Source organism: Brachionichthys hirsutus, unplaced genomic scaffold (assembly GCF_040956055.1).
Source record: "Brachionichthys hirsutus isolate HB-005 unplaced genomic scaffold, CSIRO-AGI_Bhir_v1 contig_209, whole genome shotgun sequence".
Classification (NCBI taxonomy): domain Eukaryota; kingdom Metazoa; phylum Chordata; class Actinopteri; order Lophiiformes; family Brachionichthyidae; genus Brachionichthys; species Brachionichthys hirsutus.
The window spans coordinates 155,060-178,797 of record NW_027180380.1 but is presented as its reverse complement, the minus strand read 5'-3'; the positions used below and the strand labels follow the sequence as shown (position 1 = coordinate 178,797).

Below are 23,738 nucleotides of genomic sequence, written 5' to 3'. Positions count from 1 at the left end.
GACCTCTCTGTCATCTTAAACTTTGTCACGTCAAGAGGTGGCCATCTGCTCTCTTGTGCCATTTAAAATAACACCATTGATGTAGTGATGCGTGTGATGTAGTTGGCCAGCAGTCTCCTTAGAGGTGAGTTTGGCATCAATATAACATTCAAATATTATTCATGGAAATATTGTAGGGGAAATGCAAACATATATACACAAACATGTTAGGTAATATAGAGGCTAAATTTAAAGTGATCCCTGACAGTTTTGAGAAATAAATGTAAAGAGCTCCACCTCTGCCCTGAAATAGACTCCGGCAACTTCCATGCCCTGCTGAAGCCGAGATAGCGTTGGAAAATGAATATCAGCTGTTGAAGAGTACTTTGTGTACTGCTATTTTGACAGTGTATCACCAATGAGTTATTGTTGCCGGAAGTCAGAATCTGTGAATATATTTCCAACTTTACCAAACTGCAAAAGTTTTTATATTCTATGATTGTATGGGCAATTAACCAAAAGAATGAAATAAAAATAATTAAGATCGCTAAAATGAAGATTCACCTGAAAGACTTCTACCAGTCATATTTTCTGACAATAGAGCTTAAAATCTCATGAAAACCCGTACCGTAGTGTTTCGTGGTAGTTTTACCGGTTATTTCCACAGTCATTTTGCATGACAAAAAACGTAGGCAAAGTAATAAACAGTAATACTCCAAATGTAGTGTACCTTTGTCACTTTGTCATTTCAGTCGAAAGAAACAAAACAAGTCTGAGGAAACCATGCAAAGGCAGCATATTGCCAACAGCTAGTGCCAACACTCTCACAGATGCCTGAAGTCGACGCTGGTGCAAGAATCATCATGAACGTATGTAGCAAACTTCTATTCTAATTTCTGAAGACTCGTAGCAAAAGTATATGTTTAGGGAAACAGAGAATTAGATTACTGGTATTGGGTGGAAATAAACAGATTGTCGCGCTGTTCGTAGTGCGTTCAATTATTTCTAAAACGTCAGGATTTCATATGTCCAACATTGATAAATACATCATTGAATGCTCTCCATCAGAAGAGAGAGCGTGTGTCAGAGCCAAGCTGCGCAGAGACTGTTTCTCCGTAGGGTATGCGGTTTTCATGGCCTCACAAACTGTTTCCCTTCACCACTCCCCCCCCACTGTGGCATCCGAGGGTGCGCTCTCGGAGCCTACGCGTCACACTCATCAGCTGGTGCTGCTGCCTGCAGGGGCTGTCAGCAATCAGGCTAAATCACAATCAGAATATTTACAATAATATATACAAATACTTAAAAGTGATAGAAGTTTACAATGATGCATCTAAATGGAACAAATTACCTTCTATGTCGTAAAGTTTTTGTGGGTGGTGGTCTCAGTCTAATTGTCCGTGTGCTCCTTCGTTGTACCAGGAGCTGATGGAGGGGGTGGGGAGTGTTGTTCCGGATGCTTCAGTTTCTGAAGCATCCTTCTCTCCATCACTGTCTCTAAGGAGTCCAGATTAACCCCAACAACATCACCTGCCTTACGGATGACTTTATTGAGTCTCTTTGAGTCTGCGACCCTCAGTCTGCTGCCCCAGCACACGACAGCAAACAGAATGGACTAGAGACCATAGATTAATAGAACTGATGGCACTTCCTGATCAGCACTTAAATGGCACTATGGGGCGTGCTTCTCACTGTCATGTGACCACGGATTGTTCCATTATGATTGATTGTATATTGTATTTCTTGAGTGTGTGTTTGTATATGAAAGTTAACATCCGTATGGAAGTCGGTATGTGCCAATTCCTGGAGTTATTATTTATTGATTATTCGGGAATGAGTTGTTCATAATGTGTCAAGTATTACCTTAAAACCCCTGTAATTAATAATTGGTTTGCCCAGGGGAGGGGCTAATGGGTATTTAAGGGGAGCTCTGGTCAATTAGAGGAGGGAGTGCTTTTGAGTGAGTGATAGCATGGGTAGCTCATGGTACCAGAGTAAGTGTTACAACTATTTTGTTTTTGTATGTATTTTGGCCTGCACTAAGTATTTTTCACGTTTGCTGCTGTTTGTGGAATGGTGTAAATAAAATAGATCACTACACTGAAGTTTTTCTGGCTGGGCCACCATTTTCCCCATTTTTAAAACAAACCCGTGACACAAGAACAAACGGTAGCTTCCGCTGACCTGTTCACATGTTGCTGTCACTGCCTGACATCTTTACTTCTCCATTTTTTTCAAGTACATCTTTTGTTTTTTTTGCTTTTTAATGTGGAAATCTGTTGTTCTCTCCCATCTATCTTTTTGACTCTAAAGAATGACGCTTTCCAAAGGAGAAACAAACCTGAGGTCTCAAATGCAGATTATGCTGATTTGGACATCAATGAACGGGACAACCCTCCACAAGTCAAAAAATACCGCCAGGGCCTTCAGAACCTAAAGCCTTTTGCCTGCTCCTCAACAGAGTTAGTGTTTTTTAATGACATTGTTAGTCTGTTTGGATGCAATTAATAAATAGGCTTAAATGGATAATACACTATGGATGATAGCTGGATAATAGCTGTTGTTTTAATCTAAATGCCATTATGGCTGCTATACCCATAGCAGAGCTAATATTGGATGGTGTTTCCTTGTCTAGTTCCCACCCAGTTGACAATGCAGGATTCCTGTCTTTTACAACCTTTGCCTGGATGACTCCTATGATGTGGGCCATATTCAGGAAAAGGATGGACATGACTACGATCAACCTGTCACCCTTTGACAAAGCTGACAGCAATGGAGAAAGGTTTGAATTTATTCTGGCTGATTCAGGGGTGCAATACTTCTCAAACAACATTTGACAGTATGGGACTCATTGATAGCTGACAATTCTAGTTGCTGAAATTCTTGTCTGGAAATGGAATCGTGGTTAGGGAAACAATTACAAATGTTGAATATCTGTAGTGCATTTCATGAGAGTATTTGCTAACCCTAACCTTGACCTTTGTAATGATTTATCAAGGCTGAGAGCGTTGACTCTGATTTTATGTGGTACAGGCTCTTCCGACTCTGGAAGGAAGAAGTGGCAAAGGTTGGCTTGGAGAAGGCCTCTTTGGTTCGAGCAATAATTCAATTTCAAAGAACCAGGTTGATTGTATCTGTCTTCATTGGTATCATCGGCATGGTTGCTGCGTTCCTTGGCCCGGTAATTTCCGACAGCTATTAATGGTTTCCTCTGATGTTTGCCAAATAATAGAGCAATTCCTCTATTCTGCCAAAGAAGATGTTAAGAGATTCGAAATTAATTGAAAACATTGGGTTTTTTTAAATAATTTGCAGAGCATACATGTACTGATAGAAAGGTTAGTTTGGAGGTTACAGAAAATACTTTAGCTTAAACATTTCTACAAATAAAAAATATTTTTGATAAAATACGGGTGCATTTGTGGGATATTGTCTTTAGTGTTGTCACGATAAAATGTCAAAGTAATGTGTTTTAAATGTTGCTAGGGTCTGTAAATTCTCCTTTTCTGTAAGTAACTCAAAGTAACCTTCAGGATCTTATAAAGCTCTTCTCCCCCTGATATAATGGATTTGTCTTATTAATATATGATATATGTTTAAGAAAAACATATTTTTTATTCGCATTTTCTGCATGTAAATCCTTTCAATCTATCCCAATTTTGTTTTCACTACATTTACAAAAATAATGGTGTTATGTCATTTTATACAGTTGATGTAAATGTATCCTCTATTTAAGTAAAATAATAATAATAATAATTGTGCCTCCACTTGAATAAATGTGTTTTAAGAAGATATTTGTTGGATTAAAATATATATATATGTCTCACTTACATGGGAGCATCATCTAACAACACTGTTCCATATGCAAACACCTTATATTTTTATCTGTCTTCTCAGGCTATTCTGGTTCGTAAAATCCTAGCATATGCTGAACACCCGGAGCAGTCCACAATACTGTATGGCGTTGGCCTGGCTTTTGGCTTGTTTACCACAGAGTTTTGCAAAGCCTTCTTCATATCTTTATTGTGTGCACTGAACCTGCGCACTGCAGTCAGGTTAAAGGGTGCCTTCTCTTCAGTGGCCTTTCAGAAAGTGATCTCTCTGCGGGTGCAAACCGGCGTTTCAATGGGCGAGGTAACTAACCTATAAGAGTCAAAGCTTATTTGATGTAATTTACCCACATTTCTCCTGTAGTTTTTTCTTTGTCAAATTTTTGCCCATTAGAATCGCTGAGTTCAAAATGAAAGGATAAAAGTATTTTGATGGACCTGTATATATCAGACTATCAACAGGATTAATCAGAATTATGGATTGCCATGAAAATTGGGAGGATGGATCATTGGGCCCGGCCATTAAATTTCAGTGTGCATTGATAAAGGGCTAAGTTTCTTACATTTTCTTAAAAATAGTAACATAGAGAGACAGATATAACATTTTCGTTAATTTATAAGGTAGTTAAATAATAACATCCTGATAATAATATCCTGGCTTTAGGTATTTACTGTATCTGTGCGTATAGTCTGGTGCAGATTCAATTAAAAACCTGGATTAAACCTGAACTATATTTAAATATATTGCTATAGGAGTAGTTTGCCCTGCAAGTACTCCTTACAGGTTTATGAGTTAGACTTTGAATAATACGTGACTGATTTAAAGTTCAGTGGAGGTGTGTGCTTTAATCAGTGCTTTTGACACAGTAGAATGTTGAAAATGTTATTGCTTTTGAAATATATTCTTATTTAGAATTTTACACAGGCAACATGTTTAAAAAACACTGGGACAGTGTCATGTTTACCATTGAGTTGCTTCACCTCCCTGAAAAAGATTCTGTCTCATGCAAACATCTATAAAATCTATTGAAACTGAAAACACTTGCATTTTGATCTTGCAGCAGATATATATTTTCTGTGTGTGTGAGTGTGCGTGACTTGTTCTCGCCTTCTTTGAAAAACCTGTCTTGAATGTTTCATTTGAAACTAAAACCTATTTGTGTGATGTGATCCACCATGTGTGTAACAAAGAAGAGAGAACAGAAACAAAGTGATAAAGACAAATCGTAACACTAATTAGAAATGGGATGGTTTGTGTGATTATTGTTATTATTATTATTATTAGAAATGAAGCAGCAGAATTCTCCAATTCTGACTAACGTTCCATCTTGCTGATGTCAATAACTGCATTTCTTTCACTCTCTTCCTTCCAGATGACAAATGTTATGAGCAATGATGGCCACAAGTTATTTGAGGCTGTAGTGTATGCGAGCTATCTGCTCTCTGCACCAGTCCTGTTTTTTGTGTGTATCATTTATGCCTGCTTCATTCTGGGCTTCACTGCACTGACAGGAGTCTTCATCTACCTCATCTTCATTCCTGTGCAGGTTTGTTTGTGTGCGCCTGTCTGCTTGTCTGTCTGTGATTATATTTTTCTGCAGTTTGTTTGGATACTCCTGGGTTATTTAGTTAGTTCCACGTTACATATATGGATATTTTCCTTAACAAATTCTGCCAGAAGGATAGACCACAATGCTGCTTGTTTTCCATTGTCACTCACATTATTTTATTGTTTGTTTTTTGCTCTCAGTTTTATTTAGCCATGGTCATTAACAAGTTCAAATGGAAAGCCATGGTGTTAACTGACAGCCGTGTTCGAACAATGAATGAGATTCTGAGCAGCATCAAACTTATCAAGATGTACGCCTGGGAAGATTCTTTTGAGGAAAAGATTGCAGGTATGATTTAGGCAGCCTCATGCTTTATTACATTCAGATAAGTTTCTAATAGAAGCATTATTTGTACTCTCACTTTTGTGGTAAACACAAAAACAATCATGCAATATACATTCAGAATTGATTGATACTGTAAAATTGAATCAACAGTAGTTTGCTGTGACATGTTGTGAACTACAATGCAATTTGCAAGAAATAATCCATGATTTCAACACTTAAAGATGATAACAGGAATGCACAGTAAACATAACTGTAATCAGCAGTGCATCATGGGAATGAGAGAAAAGTTTGAGAGCTAAAATTTGGAAACAAACAGACATCCTACAGCCAGCTCAGCTTGTTCAATAATAATTCACTAATGAAGTTTGCATGTGCCGAGACACATAGCAGCCTGCAACAGTCCTTTATATAATTTCCCTATGGGAATATAATTTCCATATGAGATTATCAAAGTATTCTGATTCTGATTAAACTAGACACCATATTTCTGTGTTATACTAATTAAACATTGCTGGCTCAATGTCTCTTATTCAGAAAAACTAAATTATCAGAGTAACCGACCAAATATTGATATTTTTATCATGTGTTATGTATTATTGTATTATTGTAATATTTTCAATTCAATTGATAATAGAAAAGTATTTTAGTGATTTTATAGTGTGGTGTGAATGAAAAGGGTGTTCGTCTGTACTTTTATGTATTTTTTAAATCATATTTCTCCAGTATACCCTTTCCTCCAGAAGTTCATGTTTTCTTTGTCTGGTGCCTCATGTCAAGATTCATATCTTACAATTGTGAACATTTCAAGATCTGTCTCACTGTTTAGAGTTTAGACTCACGTCACAAGACATGTCTTTACAGTCCATGATTAGGGGGTGTATTCTGCTGACAATGATGGTATCTTGGATGGAGGATGATCTATGTCTTTCAATGAAGTGTAATGACCTAGATAAAAAGGCTGCTGGTGTCTTCTGCTGTCACGGACCAAGGCAGGTAAGAACCCAAATGCACGACAGGAGAGAGGGAATCCAAAAACAGAGCTTTATTTCCAGATCAGCAGACAAATCCAGATAGGGACAGGCAAAGAGGCAGTTCCAAATATCAGGCAGAGGTCACAAACCGGGTAATCCGAATCGACAGGCAGACAGATCCCAAGGAGCAGGCAAAGAGAAAAAATCCAGGAATCAGGCAGGGTCGAAACACGGGAGAGCAATTTGGAATGCTGGAAGGGAGGAAACATCACTAACAATCTGGCAGTGATGTGTGGCTTGAACAGAGACTAAGTAGGGCACAGGCTGATGGGAGATGAGTTGCAGATGATGGCAGGAGCACAGGTTACAGGAATGAAGTGATCGCATGATGTGGATCTGAGAAGACGGGGGAGTTAGTGTGGAAAGGTCACAAGGTGTGACATTTGCACCCTGATGCTGGTTCTTCACTCACTTTTCAGTCACAGTTGTACGGTGGCCCTGAAGTGCAAACCTTTCACAAAACAAATTAACATTTCCGAAAAGACATTTTCAATTCACAAAACAAACGAACAAAACACGAAACAAATTTACATTTCAGAAAACAAATGAACAAATCCTGAAATACTTACATTTAGTGCAATCGACATTAACAATTCGTCCAACGGAAAGGGAACGCCCTAATGCTCTCTGGTTGACCCGGAAGTGATTACGTGAGCGGATCATTTCGAGTTCTTAATATCGAACATGGACAGCGACCGAGTCAGGTTTTGCCCCTTTTGTGGCACACAAATGAGCAGAATAACTCAATTTTCTCTACAATGTTTAATACATTATTTTGTGAATTTAGACATTTGAGGATATGTTCACGGCTCTCAACTGAATCTGACTTGAAGTCGGATATTGTCACTGTAGCTAGTTTGTACTTGTTATGGAACCCCACAAGCATTGATGGTCAGGTGCCTTTGGGTGTGGGAACACATCGTCCTCCAGATGTGCTCTGCTGTCATAAATATTTATAGTGTAAATAACTATAGTGGGCAGCACGGTGGCGCAGTGGGTACCGCTGTTGCCTCACAGCAAGAAGGTCCTTGGTTTCATTCTACCTGGGGTCTTTCTCTGTGAAGTCTGCATGTTCTCCCTGTGTCTGTGTGGGTTCTCTCTGGGTTATCTGGCTTTCTCCACCACAATAAACATGCAACTTGAATTAATTGGTCACTATAGAGATTATTCGAATGAATTAGTGCGAGCATAAGTAGGTGTGTCTGTCTTTCTGTGTGGCCCTGCGATGAACTGGTGACTTTCCCAGAGTGTACCATGCCTCTCAACCGCAGTTTGCTGGGATAGGGTCCATCTTAACTCGTAACCCAGATTTGGTTAAGCAGCTGAAGACGAGATGATTATGATCGTCTCGTCTCCAAGAAGATGAATGAGTGAATATATACATATAGTCTGTGCTTTTAAGGAAGCAACTATCCCTCTGTTATAATTGCATTGTCACGATCTAAAACGTGTTTGCACTGTGTATCGATGATCAATAGATTTACCTGAAATACTAATACCATAGAGCGCCATCTCCAAAACCCTGATTTTTGTCTTTCTTGTAGATATAAGGAAACATGAGATGAGAGAAATGGAAATGGTCAGTTACATGCAGAATATGAATGTTAGCATCACCATCATCATCCCCGTACTTGCCACAGTTGCCACCTTCCTAGTACACACACTGCTAAAGTTTGATCTCAACACGACTGATGTGAGTACCAACGCAGTCCATTGAATACACTTCAATGGATTTGACAACTTGCTCACAGTCGATATGAATATCAAACTTAAACTTTAGAACTAATCAGTATTGCGGCGGTGTTCTTTGTGATTACCAGGCCTTTACCACCATCGCCATCTTCAATGCTACACGGTTCTGCTTGTCTCTAATGCCCTTGTCTGTGAAGGCCCTGGCTGAAGCTGCTGTATCAATAAAACGGCTGAGGGTAAACTGCTCAGAGCTCTAGATGCAGCGATCATTAGATTTAGCACTGTTGTGGATTTCAGCTGCAGTCACAAGGTGTTTCAAAAAATATGGAAAACAATGTGTTTAAGATGAAATATTTTCTGTGGCTGTGTTTAGAAATTATTGCTAATCCAGAATCCAGAATCCTACCTGAGACAGGATAAAGACAGTGACTTAGCCATTGTCATGGAAAATGCAACATTTTCCTGGACCAAACCAGAGAGTATGCTGGACTCCCCACCCAGCTTAGCCAATGGGGTGGATGTGCACGAAGGAGATGAAATGTCCCAAACTGAGAAGACTGCAACTCTGTCATCTCTGAGAAACATCTCATTCACACTGCCAAAGGTACGATTCCAGAATGATGTGGGAAAATGTGTTTTTGAGACTGTGGTAAAGTTAAAGTTACTCTGTGTGTTATTTCCTTATCAAGGGCTGCTTGCTTGGTGTCTGTGGGAACGTGGGGAGTGGAAAGACATCATTGATATCCAGCATTTTGGAGCAGGTTAACTCTATTCAGTCTCTTTTACCATCTCATACATGTGGCATTCTTATTGCCTTTGAATGTTTTGTATTTAATTGTCCACCACTCTCATCTTACTCAAAATGATAATCCTCACTTTTCTTTACCAAGCAGGTTATATTTTCACCCCAGGTGTTTTTATATATTTTTATGCTGTTTAAGTACTTTATTGATTGCCATTTAGTTTGAAATTAATATAGATAGCTCGAGAAGTGCTAGAGTGTCATTCTGTTTTACATTTAACTGCTTGTGTATGACACACTGTGATCTATTTTATAGATGTACCTTCTGCAGGGCTCCCTTACAACTAATGGGACATTCGCTTACGTTTCCCAGCAAGCCTGGATATTCCATGGAACTGTCCAGGAAAACATCCTAATGGAGCAACCCTTTGACCAGGACAGGTAATTATTAATGAACTCTGACACCTTTGTTTTCTGTACTCTACAGATTAATTTGCATATGGAAACAATAGGTGCCATATTTAAAAACAGGGCAGGTTATGTGATGTTTTACTGTATAAACAAGGGTTAAGGTTAGTGTTAGTTGACTGTTCATACAAGGCATGAGTCATATTTTCTGTGATCATGTCACATGACAAACGTTCCTCTTATCCTTGTGAGTTTGCATCTGGCACGGTTATCAAACAAGGGCAAAAGCCATTGTGTTATCTAACAGAGCTATCACTGGGAAATCCTGTTTGTCTGCCTAATTAGCAAGCGGTGCAGCTGCTTAACAATGAACAGTATTTTGACGAGTCACTTCAGGTCAATGAATCAATGTAGGCATGTTGCGAGCATGGTGCCTGAAGTAAATGAAGAATTATGAAAATGTAAGATTAATTATACTCAAACAGGAGGAGAAGGACAATTTATTTAAACAGGTCAAGAAGGACGACAAGGATCGCGCCACCATGGCGAGACTGCTCTCGGAGATCAGGGACTTGTGCACTAACTACGCACATAGATTTAATAAGATATTAAGTATGAAATGTAACAAATTTTATGCTCAGAATTGTCAAAATATCTTGTCTTTTTTCCATTCATATTAATCTGAAATGGTACATTCCAATTTTGTTGTTTCTTCCCATAAAATAATCTGCATAAAATATTATGTTTTTAAAATGACCTTTTAAGATTTGAAGCTTCAGATAATATATTGTTTTGATTTACTTCACAGATATGACAGAGTTCTCGGTGTCTGCAGCCTCAGACCTGACCTTAAAATACTCCCATATGGTGATAAAACTGAGGTAGGGCCTTTACTGATGACTCCGCCGCACTGCACCCATCAAAGTCGTGTCACAACCGCCACCCGAAAACTGCAATTAAATCAGGCATTTACAATCCTCGGAGTTGACTCACCACCAGGTGATGATCGGTTGACATCTCCGTCCATCTCTTCGCCCGAGTGTCCAAGACATGCGGCCGCAAGTTCGCCGATATGACTATAAAATAGATCATCAAACTGCAACTTACTGTGTCCTGGTGCCAAGTGCACATATGGACACCCTTATTATGCCCCTCCAGGTCTCACTGTCATTGCCAACATGAGCATTGAAGTCCCCCAATAGAATGAGGGAATCCCCAGAAGGAGCACACTCAAGAACGAATGAAAGAGAAAGTGTTCTTTTTAGGACCTGGATTCTCGTAGTGTTTGGATGTGGTCAGAACCATACAGACCTGAATGTGGAGGGGGGGGGGGGGGGGGTTGCTGACCAACAGGGTGGCAATAGTGGTGAAAAAGCTGTTAAAACTATTTGGTCTGGAGTGAACCAGTTGAATTAATGCAGAAATTATTGGTTTTTGTTTCGAGTCTATTGCTGAAGCCTAATTGTTTTAGGGCCTCCCACAGTTTTTGTGGGTTGCTTTTGTTTGCCTCAATGTTCTCATTTAAGAAATTAATTTTGGCATTTTTGATCATTTTGTTAACCACATTGCGTAGTTTCATAGTTCTGCAGTTGATTGTGGTGTGACATTGAACTGCAGGTCTATGAATTCTACGAGTGCAGAAGATCATATTGTGATCACTTAAATTGCACTCCCCACTGTTTGATTCTAGATTTGTCCGATGCCAGGATTAGATCGATGATGTTTCAAGAAGTGGGGTTTACCCTTGTAAATTGCTGAATCAGCTGGGTAAAGTTATGCAAATTACAGAAGCTGCTGAAGGCTTTGAAAGTGGGAGTGTCTTTCCGAAGGACATTGGTATTACAATCTCCTATCAGAATGACCTCAGAGCTTCCTAAGCCTGCTTCCTAAGCCATGCTTCTCCAATAAATTATAAAATGAGGTTGCAGCTGTTGTTTTCAGGCGTTGCGTTGTGACGAAAAACTCTGGAGTAATAATCCACGTTCCCGAGGCCTCTGCTCGATGTGACCTCGCCTGCGTTACCAGGCTGAGGAGAGAGGCCCGCACCGTCACTATCAAACAAAAGAGAAAAAGTAACTTTAAAAACCCTCATTATAATAATTCGAATCCCATTTCCAATCAGGCGGCTCGGTGGCGCAGTGGTAAGCACTGTTGCCTCACAGCAAGATGGTCGCAGGTTCGTCTCCGGCTTGTGGCCATTCTGTGAGGAGTTTGCATGTTCTCCCCGTGTCTGCGTGGGTTCTCTCCGGGTTCTCTGGCTTCCTCCCACCACCAAAAACGTGCAGCCTAGGCTGATTGGTGACACTAAATTGTCCGTGAGTGTGGGTGTGTGTGTGGCTGGTTGTCTGTCTCTGTGTTGCCCTGCGATGAACTGGCGGCTTGTCCGGGGTGTCCCCTGCCTCTCGCCCATTGACTGCTGGGATTGGCTCCAGCTTGGCCCGCGACCCGATAACAGAATAAGCGGTTAGAAAATGAAATGAAATGAAATTTCCAATCATTTAGTATCTGCATTGCTAGACATTTAAGAAAGTAAAAATGGCATTTTATAATACAGAATCTGTAGCCAGTGTTTTTGTAGTTTTCTGCTGTTTTGTTGGCAGATTGGAGAGCGAGGGCTGAATCTATCAGGGGGGCAGAAGCAGAGGATCAGCCTGGCCAGAGCTGTGTATTCCAATAAAGACATCTTCCTCCTTGATGATCCACTATCTGCTGTCGATGCTCATGTAGGAAAACACATTTTCGAGGAATGTATAAAGAAGGAGCTGCAGGGAAAATCAATTATACTGGTTACACACCAGCTGCAGGTGAGAAGATGCACTTCATCAGAAAACATATTTTCCTCAGCAACTTTTCACTGAGCCTGAAACCTTTTTTGAAATGCGTAACCTCATAAGGTTCTCATAATGATAGACATAATTTAAAATTAATTTTAGAACAAATGATATTGTATGGTGGAATTGTCCAAAGTAAAGTAAACCACAGCACAAAGTAATGTCGGGCTGCTACAAATGTTTTTCTTCACACCTCTGGCCACGGGGCTGGGATGGTTTCATTGATGAGGTCGTCCTAATGTGTGTCAGTATCTGGAGTTCTGTGATGGCATTTTGGTCCTGGAGGATGGAGAAGTGCTCGAGGATGGAGACCACAATGCCCTGATGAAAGCCGATGGACGCTACGCTCAGCTCATCAGCAACTACCAGCTGGAACAGTCAAAAGTAAAACAGCACTTACAGTTCAGACCTCAGATGTAGCCCTGCTATTCTCACAATGTATATTATTTTACTTCCTTACTAGATGTAAATCCCTTTCACCTGTTCTTGTTTTATAAACACAAAAAATAATAAATAAATAAAAAAAAAATAGTTAGCTACTAATAATAATAGCTACTGTACCTACATTTTATTTGTAGAAACAGGACCATATATTCTGAAAAGGTAGTAAGTGGTTTATCATCAACTGCAGTAAAGGCTCAGCAGATGCTTTTATGCAGACTCATTGCTTTTGTTGATCTTTTACAGACTCAGGCAGAAGAAGATTCACCCCAAGAAAATGAAGAGCTGGAAGAGGTTGAGCTCGCAAATCCCACATTTGGTGGTGCAGTGAACCCAGGTATGGAAAGGCAAAAAAGCAACAGCAATTATTGTTTGGTAATAATGATTTAAATCAGAATATATGTCATTATATATTATGCCTTGCTGTAGAAAAATACAATGATAAATAATTCTTGCATTCTGTCTAATGTGAAGTAAGTTGCAAAGATGAATACCTAAAAGCAGTTACATAGTTTGTAAAACTCCCCTTTGAACTTCCACCTTATCATAGTGTGGGAGTTTGAGTGCTCGAATGGTCCCAGGAGCGATGTTGTTGGGAGTTTTATGGTCTGGTCGGGTCTCCCATGGCAGTTAAAAACTCCAAGGAAGAGAAAAAAGATCAAGGACCGTGACATCGCCTTGTATGGCGGAATGAGGCAGCAGGCTGGTGTGGGCTTGCTTATAGCCCCACAGCAATATGCAAGTTTACCCCGGTGAACGAGAGGGTTGCTTCCCTGTACATTCAGGATGAGAACATGTGTGTCACTGTTGTTTTGGTTTACACGCCGAACAGCAATGCATACTCTTCTTGGAGTCCCTGGAGGGGTACTGGATAGTACTCTGACTGGGGACTGCATTTCTCTTCTGAGGGACTACAACGCTCATGTGTGCAGTAACAGAACGAGAAGGGGTGATTGGGATGAACGGCTTCCCCGATCTGAACGCAAGTGGTGTTCGGTTGTATACAAACAGTATAACTAGGTGGTCAAAGGGTGTGGCAGCAGTGCAGAAAGGTAGCAGACCAAATCTGATTGCCAGTAAACTGTATATTGCATGTTTTTAAACATTGGTATGGCTTTGTTGTAGCATTTGTCCATATACTGAGTGTCTTTTTTAATATAAATTGTTATGGACCGATGCGAGGGGACCCCAAGGAACAGAGGACAGAGACGGTGCAAACGTGACTTTGATGTTTTACTGAAAAATGTTCATCAGAAGAGTCACTATCCCGGAGCTGCGCACGGGTTACGGGGTGGCTGGAACCCAACGAAAATATAGAGTTTAACAAAAAGGCACAGCCAAAAGAACAAACCAAAAAGCAAGCTCAGATACAAATCGTTAACAAACGGAAAATGCGACGCACGACCTGGGCGCACAGATCAGCTGCGGTCGGCGAGGGCGAGGCGGATCCCAGGGACGGGTAATCTGCCTCAGGTGTGTCCGGGGTGACCGCAGCCAATCCGTACGCCGCAGGTCCTGGAGTGAGAGGCAGAAACAGGTGTGCGTCATAAGGCCAATTAACCAGTGCAGCCACATGACCCTCACAATATATATTTTTATTTTTTATTTTATTTTATTTTATTTATTTATTATGTTTGTATTGTATGGTCTGGTAGACTGCTTAAACTGAATTGCCCCTTGGGATAAATAAAGTTGTCTGAATCTGAATCTGAATCTACATACTACTACTACATACAAAAATTCCTATCTTTATTGTCAATTTATTTACAGTTGTCTTTACTATGTGCACTTCCTTTCAGCATTTGACATGTCCGAAGAAAAGGATGATGGAACAATCCAAACAACAGACCAAAAATGTAAGTGTTTTTCTTTGTTTGTTTTTTTGTATGAATGAGATATTGGTGCAGGGTCACCCACTTCAGATGTACATCCAAATTCTTAAAGAAGGTTGGGCTCAGACGGTTTGATTTAAAGAATCAGAATCAGAATACTTTAATAATCCCGGAGGGAAATTATATCAGCAACAGTGCTTCACTCAACAAAGTCAGAAATACAAATTATCAGTATACACAGGCCCAGTCCAGTTTATTGTCAATTATATTTTTGTCATCCACTGAGTCCACATTGACCCCCTGGATCATTGGATAATTTTTCCTCCTCCTGGGACTGCGATCTCCCCCTCCTGAACATTGAACAAAGGGGGGAGACAGCCGAGAGCACATCAAATTGTGTCATCCCGATGGCCGTACTGGAGAGAGAACTGGGTGCATATTCAATCAATGTAAACTCTGAGAAGCAGTATTCTGGGCTACCACACACCACAGGGTTGCTCCTAGGCTCTGGCTATCTTGCTTTGCCTACCCGCTGGTCATCACACCCCAGATCTGAATAGAAAGCCTTGAAAGTTCAAGCATGCGACGTGAACTGAGGACCTCAATCATAAACAATGTTTGAGGAGACTCCATGCAGTGCTCCCAGGCTGAGGGTAGTTTCTGATTGATTTGATCAAAGAATCCATCCCACAGCCACTGCCTGCACCTGGGACACACACAAGGGAGGGAGGGGGAAAACATCTGATAACTAGGGTAGTCACCTGCTTCTGTACCCTCCCAACAAGATATTTGTGTCGGGTGTGTCTGACTTTTTTGACATTCCATATGCTGAGCTTAGTGGTTGACCAATACGGTGGTTGCAATCTCTATGGCAGTGCCATTTTGATTTTGTATTTTTGTCTGCCGACCTTGGTTCCTTTTTGTGTAGCTGTGAATTTTTGTTTTATTACTGACTATCAGCCCATCCCTCTTGAGTTTTTTGGCTGAGTAGTTTTCGTTATTTCCTTATTAAATTAACTGTAGACTAATTATCTCGCCTCCGTCTCCGCATTTTGGGGTTCACACTTTTGGGATTCCAGAGTGGGATGTCACTGGCACTTTGACCTGAGCATGGGCAGGATGCCTACCGCTGCAATAAGCTTTTCAGCTTTAACATATTATACATCACACATCAATGCCAGACAGAGGCATCTTGGACCAGGACATTTAAATATGGAGAAATGAACACAAAACACCTCCCATAATTATCTCTCTAAACCTACCTCTTCTCAGCGAGCCAAACCCACATTGCCCCAGTGTTCTTTGAAGCACAAGTTTTAAGTCAATCAAGAGACCCCGGATGCTAGCTTTATTATCTTGATGGTTTTCAGATAATGGAGTTGGCATTTATGTAAATTTAGGTGCAATGGATGTCAAAGAGTTTTGTTTCCAACTGCACATCCTTATCAAGCCCGTCACTCAGAAATTCTATTATTCTAGTTCATAATTTTCTTTGCTTTCAGCTGCTGGTGATGATCAGCTGGTGAGGAAGGAGTCCTCTGAAGAAGGCGCCGTCTCCTGGAGAATCTATCACAGATACTGCCAGGCAGCAGGAGGTCTGATACAGACAGTCCACATGTATGAACTGGAATAAATGCATACAAATGACACATGGCCAAACTAGCTGTATTTGGTGTGACTGTTTTACTTCAGGGTACTTCATCATCTTCCTTGTTATGATTAACTTCATTCTGATGATTGGATCCACAGCCTTCAGCAACTGGTTTCTCAGTTTCTGGCTGGGGCAGGGTGATGGGGTGAGGAGCATATCTTCCCTTTCTCTCACATATACATTTACACACATTAAACTCCATGGTCACAGTATTTGTAAATATCAAATGTTTTTATTTTATTTTATTTTCCAGTTAAAAAATGCTACAAATCCGGGTAGCATCTTAGACAACCCACGCCTGAGATTTTACCAAATGATTTATGGTGTGGGGATTATTGCCACGGTGACACTTGCCATCATCAAATGCTTCTTTTATACTGGAATCACCTTGAGTGCCGCCTGCCATCTGCACAACATCATATTCAAGAAGGTAACATTTTAGAAAACAGTGGAACCTCGGTTCTCGAACATAACTCATTCCGTTACACTGTTTGAAAACAGATTTGTTCGGAAACCGAAGCTATATTTCCTATAAGAAATAATGGAAAATAGGTTAATCTGTTCCTATGCACCAGATAAATACCCATTTGTATACCTACAATTATATTATTATGTAACTACGTGTATCTAAACAACAGATAACACATAAAAGTGTAAATAATACAAAAGCAAAAGCATAATTAAAGTAATAACAATTTTTTCCCCTCAGATTATGTCCAGTCCTATGAGTTTCTTTGACACAACACCAGTTGGACGCATTCTCAACCGCTTTTCCAAAGATCAGGAGGAAGTGGACACTGTGCTTCCCCTCCATATGGACCCTTTCTTGAATTTTAGTCTCATGGTCATGTTTACCATTATCATTATCTCCAGTGTTTTCCCCCCCATGCTGGTTGTTGTGGCTATTTTGGGAGTCTTTTTCACCCTCATTCTTTTGTGAGTTTGATAGCCATTAATTGAATTATTTAATTATTAGTTGAATTGTGCAATATTCTCTGCCACATAACATGCTCTAATGCTCAAATTCTATTAGATTTGTCCTTTTCAAGTAAATATAATAGAGGTCCCAAACAGGAATTGTTGGAGAATGGGATCATAAAAATGTCATATGATTAATTTGCCAAGTGACATGAATGTAATTTGCAAGATTTAGATTGTCATACAATTCTTGCATTTATGAGTATTTTAGGACAAGCATTAATGTACAGGAATATAACAACATATTAAAGAAGTATACAGTACTGAATATTACCTGTGATTCCCCTGCAGTATATTCCAGAGGAGTATCCGTCAGATGAAGAGGATGGAGAACATCAGTCGTTCTCCCGTCATCTCTCTCAGCACCTCTACCCTGCAGGGCCTCAGCACCATCCATGCCTACAACATAAGAGACAGCCACATAGAAAAGTAAGATGCCAGCGATCCTCATGTTCATCAATTTTCTTTACTAACCTCATGTGCTTGCTGATGATGACAAACTATCTTCCTTCTGTTGTACATTTATGCAGATGATGATCTTTCAGTTACAGTTTCTCACATTCTGTTCTTTATTGTAGATACTTTTATTATCTGCAGTATGTGAGTAAACACCATCCTTTTTCATGTTGTAGATTCAAGACACTGAATGACATCAACTCCAACCAGTACTTATTGTTTCAGTCTGGAACACGTTGGCTATCCTTCTGGCTCGACTTTATGGCTGCAGTTATAGGTTTGGTGGTGTCTCTGTTTGTAGTACTCGGCGATAATGAAGTCATCAATCCAGCTTCGAAAGGCCTGGCCATGTCCTACACCATACAGGTAAACAAAGCAGATGGATGAACATGAGTTTATTTTTAGAAAGAGGAGACCTCCAACATGTGTTTATACACCTGTTTGTTGCCTAGTTGACGGGCATGCTTCAGTATGTAGTGAGGCAATCTACCGAGGTGGAGGCCAGGTTCAACTCGGTGGAGCGGCTGCTGGAATACATCACAGTGAGAACTCTACTCTTCTTTGCCTCAGAAAAATAGCAGAGTTTTTCTGGCTGCTACCACCGATATATCCACCCACATTGGTCCTCCTACAAATGCTGCTGTGTTTTTGTTTGACCAAAAAGGACAACTCTGCAATTTATTATCATCTGACACCCTTATTGTCCACTCACTCACACAAGATCTTAATTATTGTGTCCAGGGTTGTAAGTCTGAGGCCCCCAGACACATACCGGTAGCTGATGCTCAAATCCCAGAGGACTGGCCAAAGAGTGGAGCCATTACCTTCCAGGGCTATAGCATGAGGTACAGGGAGAATTCACCCATTGTCCTGAATGAGCTGAATTTCCACATCCAAGCTGGAGAGAAACTGGGAATCGTGGGAAGAACAGGCTCTGGTAAGGCAGTTTACAAAAATGTCAAGCTAATTTAGATATCAAAATAATTGCAGGGCCGAGGTGATGGTTCTCCTTGAAGCACAGTACCGGTACGTATTACTCTGGGAGACTCCTGATTACAGGAGCCGTAATGCTCCGACAATCCATCAAGCAGTGCGGCTTCGTAGCTCACCAAAGTCGTACTAAAACATTTTGACCGATTTTTGAGCGCCGTGTACCACATGAAATTGGTTTGAGGTCAGTAAGCAAAACCAGAATTAATAGAGAAGGCGTACCGTGTTATAAGGCGCATCGTTGATTTTTGAGAAAATGAAAGGATTTCAAGTGCGCCTTATGGTCCCAAAAATACGGTAGGTTACGAAAGCGATTGGCAGTCCTGTGAGTCTTCACGCCATGTTCTGTTTTAGAAAGAGACAGTCAGGTGAAAGGGAACATGGAGCCTGACATTATCAGAAAAACTGCGGATTGTACCCCAACAATTAGCCAACGGTAAACAAATATATAAGTTTTGGCATGGGTGTGGCTACAATGTTACTCTTCCAATAGCCATGCTTTAAATTGTTCGGAAAAAGAGGTCAGAGTCGGGAGTTCACGTATCGTGGTTGGGATAGAATTCCAAGTGTGAGAAGCACGAACAGAAAAAGTGGCTTGACCAAAGGCACTTTTTCTAAATGGAATGACACAGACACCTCTAGAGCCTGTTCTTGTTGATGTGTTTGAGTTTACTTTGACACATTCTTGTAATGGAGGAGGTGCTCTGCCATGGAAGATTTTATAAATCAAGATTGCATCGATGTGTTTAACAGTGTTGTCCCAGCTTAATCGCCCATGTTTCTTTAATATATGACAGTGATGATACCGATTTGGCTTTTTATCTAACACTTTTAGAGATTGTTTATAAACAGCTTCAATCGGTTGTGGAGTCGTTTTACAGGCCGATGCCCAACTTGTTACACAGTATGACGTGTGTGACATGATCATAGTGTCATTATCATTACATATCATTATCATGTACTCATATGCATAATACAAATCTTAGCAACCTTATTTTGTTGACAGCCATGACAATATTGTGCTAATAGTAACCCTACCTTTGTAAACCATTCTGGCCATTTGTGTGTTTGTAGGGAAATCCTCATTAGGAGTGGCTCTGTTCAGGTTGGTGGAGCCGGCAGCAGGAACCATCCTAATAGACGGAGTTGAGATTATGTCCATTGGACTGACGGATCTCCGTAGCAAGTTGTCTATCATCCCCCAGGACCCTGTGCTTTTCATTGGAACTGTCCGGTAAATAATGTCTCATCTTTATGTATCCATGTACTGTTTTAATTGGTTTGTTTGTCACATATTTAAGCTACTGTGATATTGCTGTGTGTGTTTGCCAATAGATACAACCTGGACCCTTTCAGTAACTACACCGATGAGGAGATTTGGGAGGCACTGGACAAGACATACATGAAGGACTCAGTACGTTAATGTTAACAGTACTGTACATTTACAGTCTGAGGAAGTATTTGGTCATTTATATAAACCAAATTAGCATCTGCTACTTTTTATACATACATTTCCCAAGAACTGTGAATTTGTGCTCAATTCAGCTCAAGCCTTGGAGACAGTGACAAAGTGTGGAATTCAATGAGGTTATTTCTTTGCCAGCATACGTCTGCTTTACTGTTAGAATGACATAAAAAGGAATTTTGATGAGATTTGTATGAGCGATGGAATTGGGATGGAAGTAATTGTATCCCATCTTTAGATATACAGCAGGGGTCGGCAACCTAAGACATGTGTGTCTTGACTGGCACGCAAGGGCATTTATTTTGGCATGCATAGAATATTAAGAGGCAAAACAAATATTGTAGATTATTAGATTGAATACCTCGCTAGAAATAGAGCACTGTCAGAGAGCAGACAGAGAGAATCCAAAAGCACGACAGGAGAAGGGAATCCAGAAACGTAACTTTAATGTTCAAGCACAGGTGGACAGTCCACACCAGCAGATCAGGATAGGGGCAGGGAGATAGATAAGTTCCAGGAAACAGGCAGAGTTCACAAAACAAGTAATCAGACCAATCAGGAAGACAAATCCAAGCTTCGTCTCCATCGTCCTCGTGAGTTTTCTCTTTCACTGTCATCCTTACCATTTTCTTTCTTTGGACACATTACTTATAACTAATATTCACAAATACAGCGAAAATTACTGAACGGGTGAAGCAGGCTTGGAGCGCTCGCATCTCAAATTCAAGCTTGCATCTCAATGCAAAATATTCCTTGCAGTCAGGCTCATATCTCGGAACGCTCGTGTGTTGAGGTATTACTGTCTAGAAGAGATCCTGGATTTTGGATCACTTTGAAAAAAGCATTGACAATGCAGTCAATGGAGCTTCTAATTTTATTCCTAAATACCTCAGTTGATTATTGACTGGTATTTATGGAATTTGACAGTCATGTAGGGTGGGGACCTCTATCTCACAACCGAACTCCATCCGGATCGGATCCAGATTGAGTTTTGTTTTTAATATTAGATATAGAGCGTTGACTTACAGCTGAGTCAATTCTGCATCGGAGCATGTAAACAGATTTGTTACTTCCATCAAGGAGTATATGTTTTTGTCAGCATCTGTTTATCTGTTAGCGGGATTACAGAAAAGGTCTGGGTTTTTTTGCATTCCTCAGATCTCCAGACTGGACGGGCAACTAGATGCTCCGGTGCTTGAAAATGGTGAAAACTTCTCTGTAGGAGAGAGACAACTGATTTGTATGGCTAGAGCACTGCTCCGCAACTCCAAGGTTTGTACAGGTGTCTGTCCCCTCTGAATCATTTGGTTTGTATAGGTACTTTGCTGCTGCTGAACATGCCTGTCTTGCAACACAAACTCAAACTCCATGTAATTTTTATTCATTTAGTTCCATATCTCACATAATTTCTCCTTTCGACTCTGCAACATCTCAAACCATGTATCTCTCTAACGATAGATTCTTTCGTTCATGTTTTTTTCCCTTCATGTGTGAATGCATGGTATAGTTCTCCAAGAATGTATTTTCTTGGGAGGAATTTCACTTCAACCACAAAGCCATGTTCCATTTTTGTCTTTGATTCTGCTGTCATCACTTCAAAAATTGAAGTCTTTACCAGTATACAGCATATGACCATTTCCAATGATTTAGGGGGAAAATGCATGCAGTTAAAATAGATTTATTTGATTATCATTAACGGGACTGATTTGAGCTGAAAAATAACTTAATGAATTGTTTAAAATGAGGACCTTTTATGCTCTCAAACTTAATGACTTCTGGGATAGGCTCCGGTAGATCCTGCAATCTGGTTTTCGCATTAAGCAGTTAAGAGAATGAAGAATTTTGAACAACTAACTCTGTGAAGGTGAAAAATAATCCTCAGTCATCAGCCTTTATGAAGTATTCCCCTTTCCTGCTGTCATCTGCACAAACTCTCTCTCCTGTGGTGCAACAGATTATTCTTTTAGATGAGGCAACGGCATCCATTGATGCGGAGACAGACACCTTGATCCAAAGCACCATCAAAGAAGCCTTCCAGGGCTGCACCGTGCTCACCATCGCCCATCGCATCAACACTGTGATAAACTCAGACCGCATTCTGGTCATGGACAGTGGAGAGGTAACAAACAGAATCACTATTTATTTTTTATCCTGAAGCCAGACTTACAATACATGTTCTCCCTGACAGGTGGCAGAGGTGGACAGTCCAGACGTGCTGAGACAAAGACCAGATTCTCACTTCTATTCACTCCTTGCTGCTGCTAACACTATGAACACCTGAGCCACTGAAGCCCAGTGACACGCCAGCTCCTCAGCACTAATAGCAAGAGGGACACTAGTTACCTCCGCCGAGGCGAGGTGGAGGTTATGTAATCGTCGGAGTCTGTCTGTGTGTCTGTCCGTTAATTTGCCTTTAAACTATGTTACCAGGAACAGATGATTAAATTCTGGTGATGATCCAGAAGAGATTGCGGATTCTGGCTCAGTTTGAAATATTAATATTGTAGTCAATAGAGCTTCAAAATCTGTTCTTCAATATTTTGGTTGATTATTATGGAATTTGAAACAGTCTTGTAGGGTTGTGTTAGAGCTTTCCTCAACTCTCCCCGGTTCTTTGATCCCATTCATATGTGTGTACTCAATGAAGAGAATGTTGGTCAAGTTTATACATTTATATAAACGATAAATCAGGTACAAGTTGGTGAGGAAACTCAGCGCTGAGGTTAGGCCATGTTCCTTGTGTCTGTCCCAGGGCCCAAACCAAACAATGTCTTCTTGCCGTCTCCTTTTAACACATTCGTTTCAGTCCCTCCCCTAAGGGTGGGGCTTCCCCCCAGCCTATCTAAAACCCCTGTGTATCAGTTTACAATGTGATGTCTCGTATGTGACTTAATGTATATACTTAATCAGTATAGTCCATTTATCTAACTGTTGTGCAATCCTATTGTTCTGTCGGCATGCAATTATGTTGTGGAATTCCATCTAATGTGGAAATTCCCTACAGTTGGGACCTCTATCTCACCACCAAATTTCATTCAAATCGGATCTAGAGTGACGTTTTAACAATGAAAAATCCCATTTACGGATTAAAAAATCTGTTTAAAATACACATTAAGTCCAATTCACTTTTACTTTTCATGGTTGGTGTGTAAAGATACCAAGAACAATTTATAACCTTTTGGTGATGATCCAGATCACCATATGGATGAGCTGCTCGGCAGAGGTCTGCACTCTCTAAGCGCTTTTCTAGTTATTGTATTGATTTACACAACCAATCTTGTCTTGCATCTGGTGTAGCTGAGAGGTGGGGTTTCATGCAAGAATATCGCTGATAATGATAAATAACGATGTCTTTATTGCTCTTTTTGTTTACTGATAATACTGAAATAGTCTTACTGGAAAAAAGTAGTGCTTATGTCCTATTGTTTAGACACTATTTAAAGCATTATTTATAGATTGTTATGTCTTTGTCTGCTGCCACTTTGCAGCCATGCTGATCGATGCCTTTGTCCAGAAA

The 23,738-nt window shown here is 40.4% G+C and overlaps 1 protein-coding gene across 1 annotated transcript; it reads left to right on the top strand.

Annotated features, from left to right (window-relative positions):
- Positions 1-1,962: 1,962 nt before the first annotated feature.
- On the top strand, positions 1,963-22,502 carry LOC137914328 (ATP-binding cassette sub-family C member 12-like). The gene is made up of 30 exons (XM_068757933.1): positions 1,963-1,973; positions 2,310-2,441; positions 2,615-2,761; positions 3,013-3,160; positions 3,877-4,113; positions 5,183-5,356; positions 5,560-5,707; positions 8,280-8,428; positions 8,556-8,663; positions 8,801-9,031; positions 9,117-9,188; positions 9,486-9,610; positions 10,386-10,458; positions 12,178-12,381; positions 12,658-12,792; positions 13,096-13,186; positions 14,649-14,705; positions 16,184-16,276; positions 16,374-16,477; positions 16,586-16,762; positions 17,042-17,268; positions 17,602-17,739; positions 17,943-18,132; positions 18,219-18,308; positions 18,508-18,703; positions 19,831-19,990; positions 20,092-20,170; positions 21,380-21,493; positions 22,176-22,340; positions 22,410-22,502. Exons 1-30 carry the CDS (start codon positions 1,963-1,965, stop codon positions 22,500-22,502), a joined length of 4,068 nt encoding a protein of 1,355 aa, XP_068614034.1.
- The last annotated feature ends 1,236 nt before the right edge of the window (positions 22,503-23,738 follow it).

Coding starts and splice junctions, on each gene's coding strand:
- LOC137914328 (XM_068757933.1), top strand. Junction 3,161..3,876: donor TTGCTGCGTTCCTTGGCCCG/GTAATTTCCGAC, acceptor CTGTCTTCTCAG/GCTATTCTGGTTCGTAAAAT. Junction 5,357..5,559: donor TCATCTTCATTCCTGTGCAG/GTTTGTTTGTGT, acceptor TTTTGCTCTCAG/TTTTATTTAGCCATGGTCAT.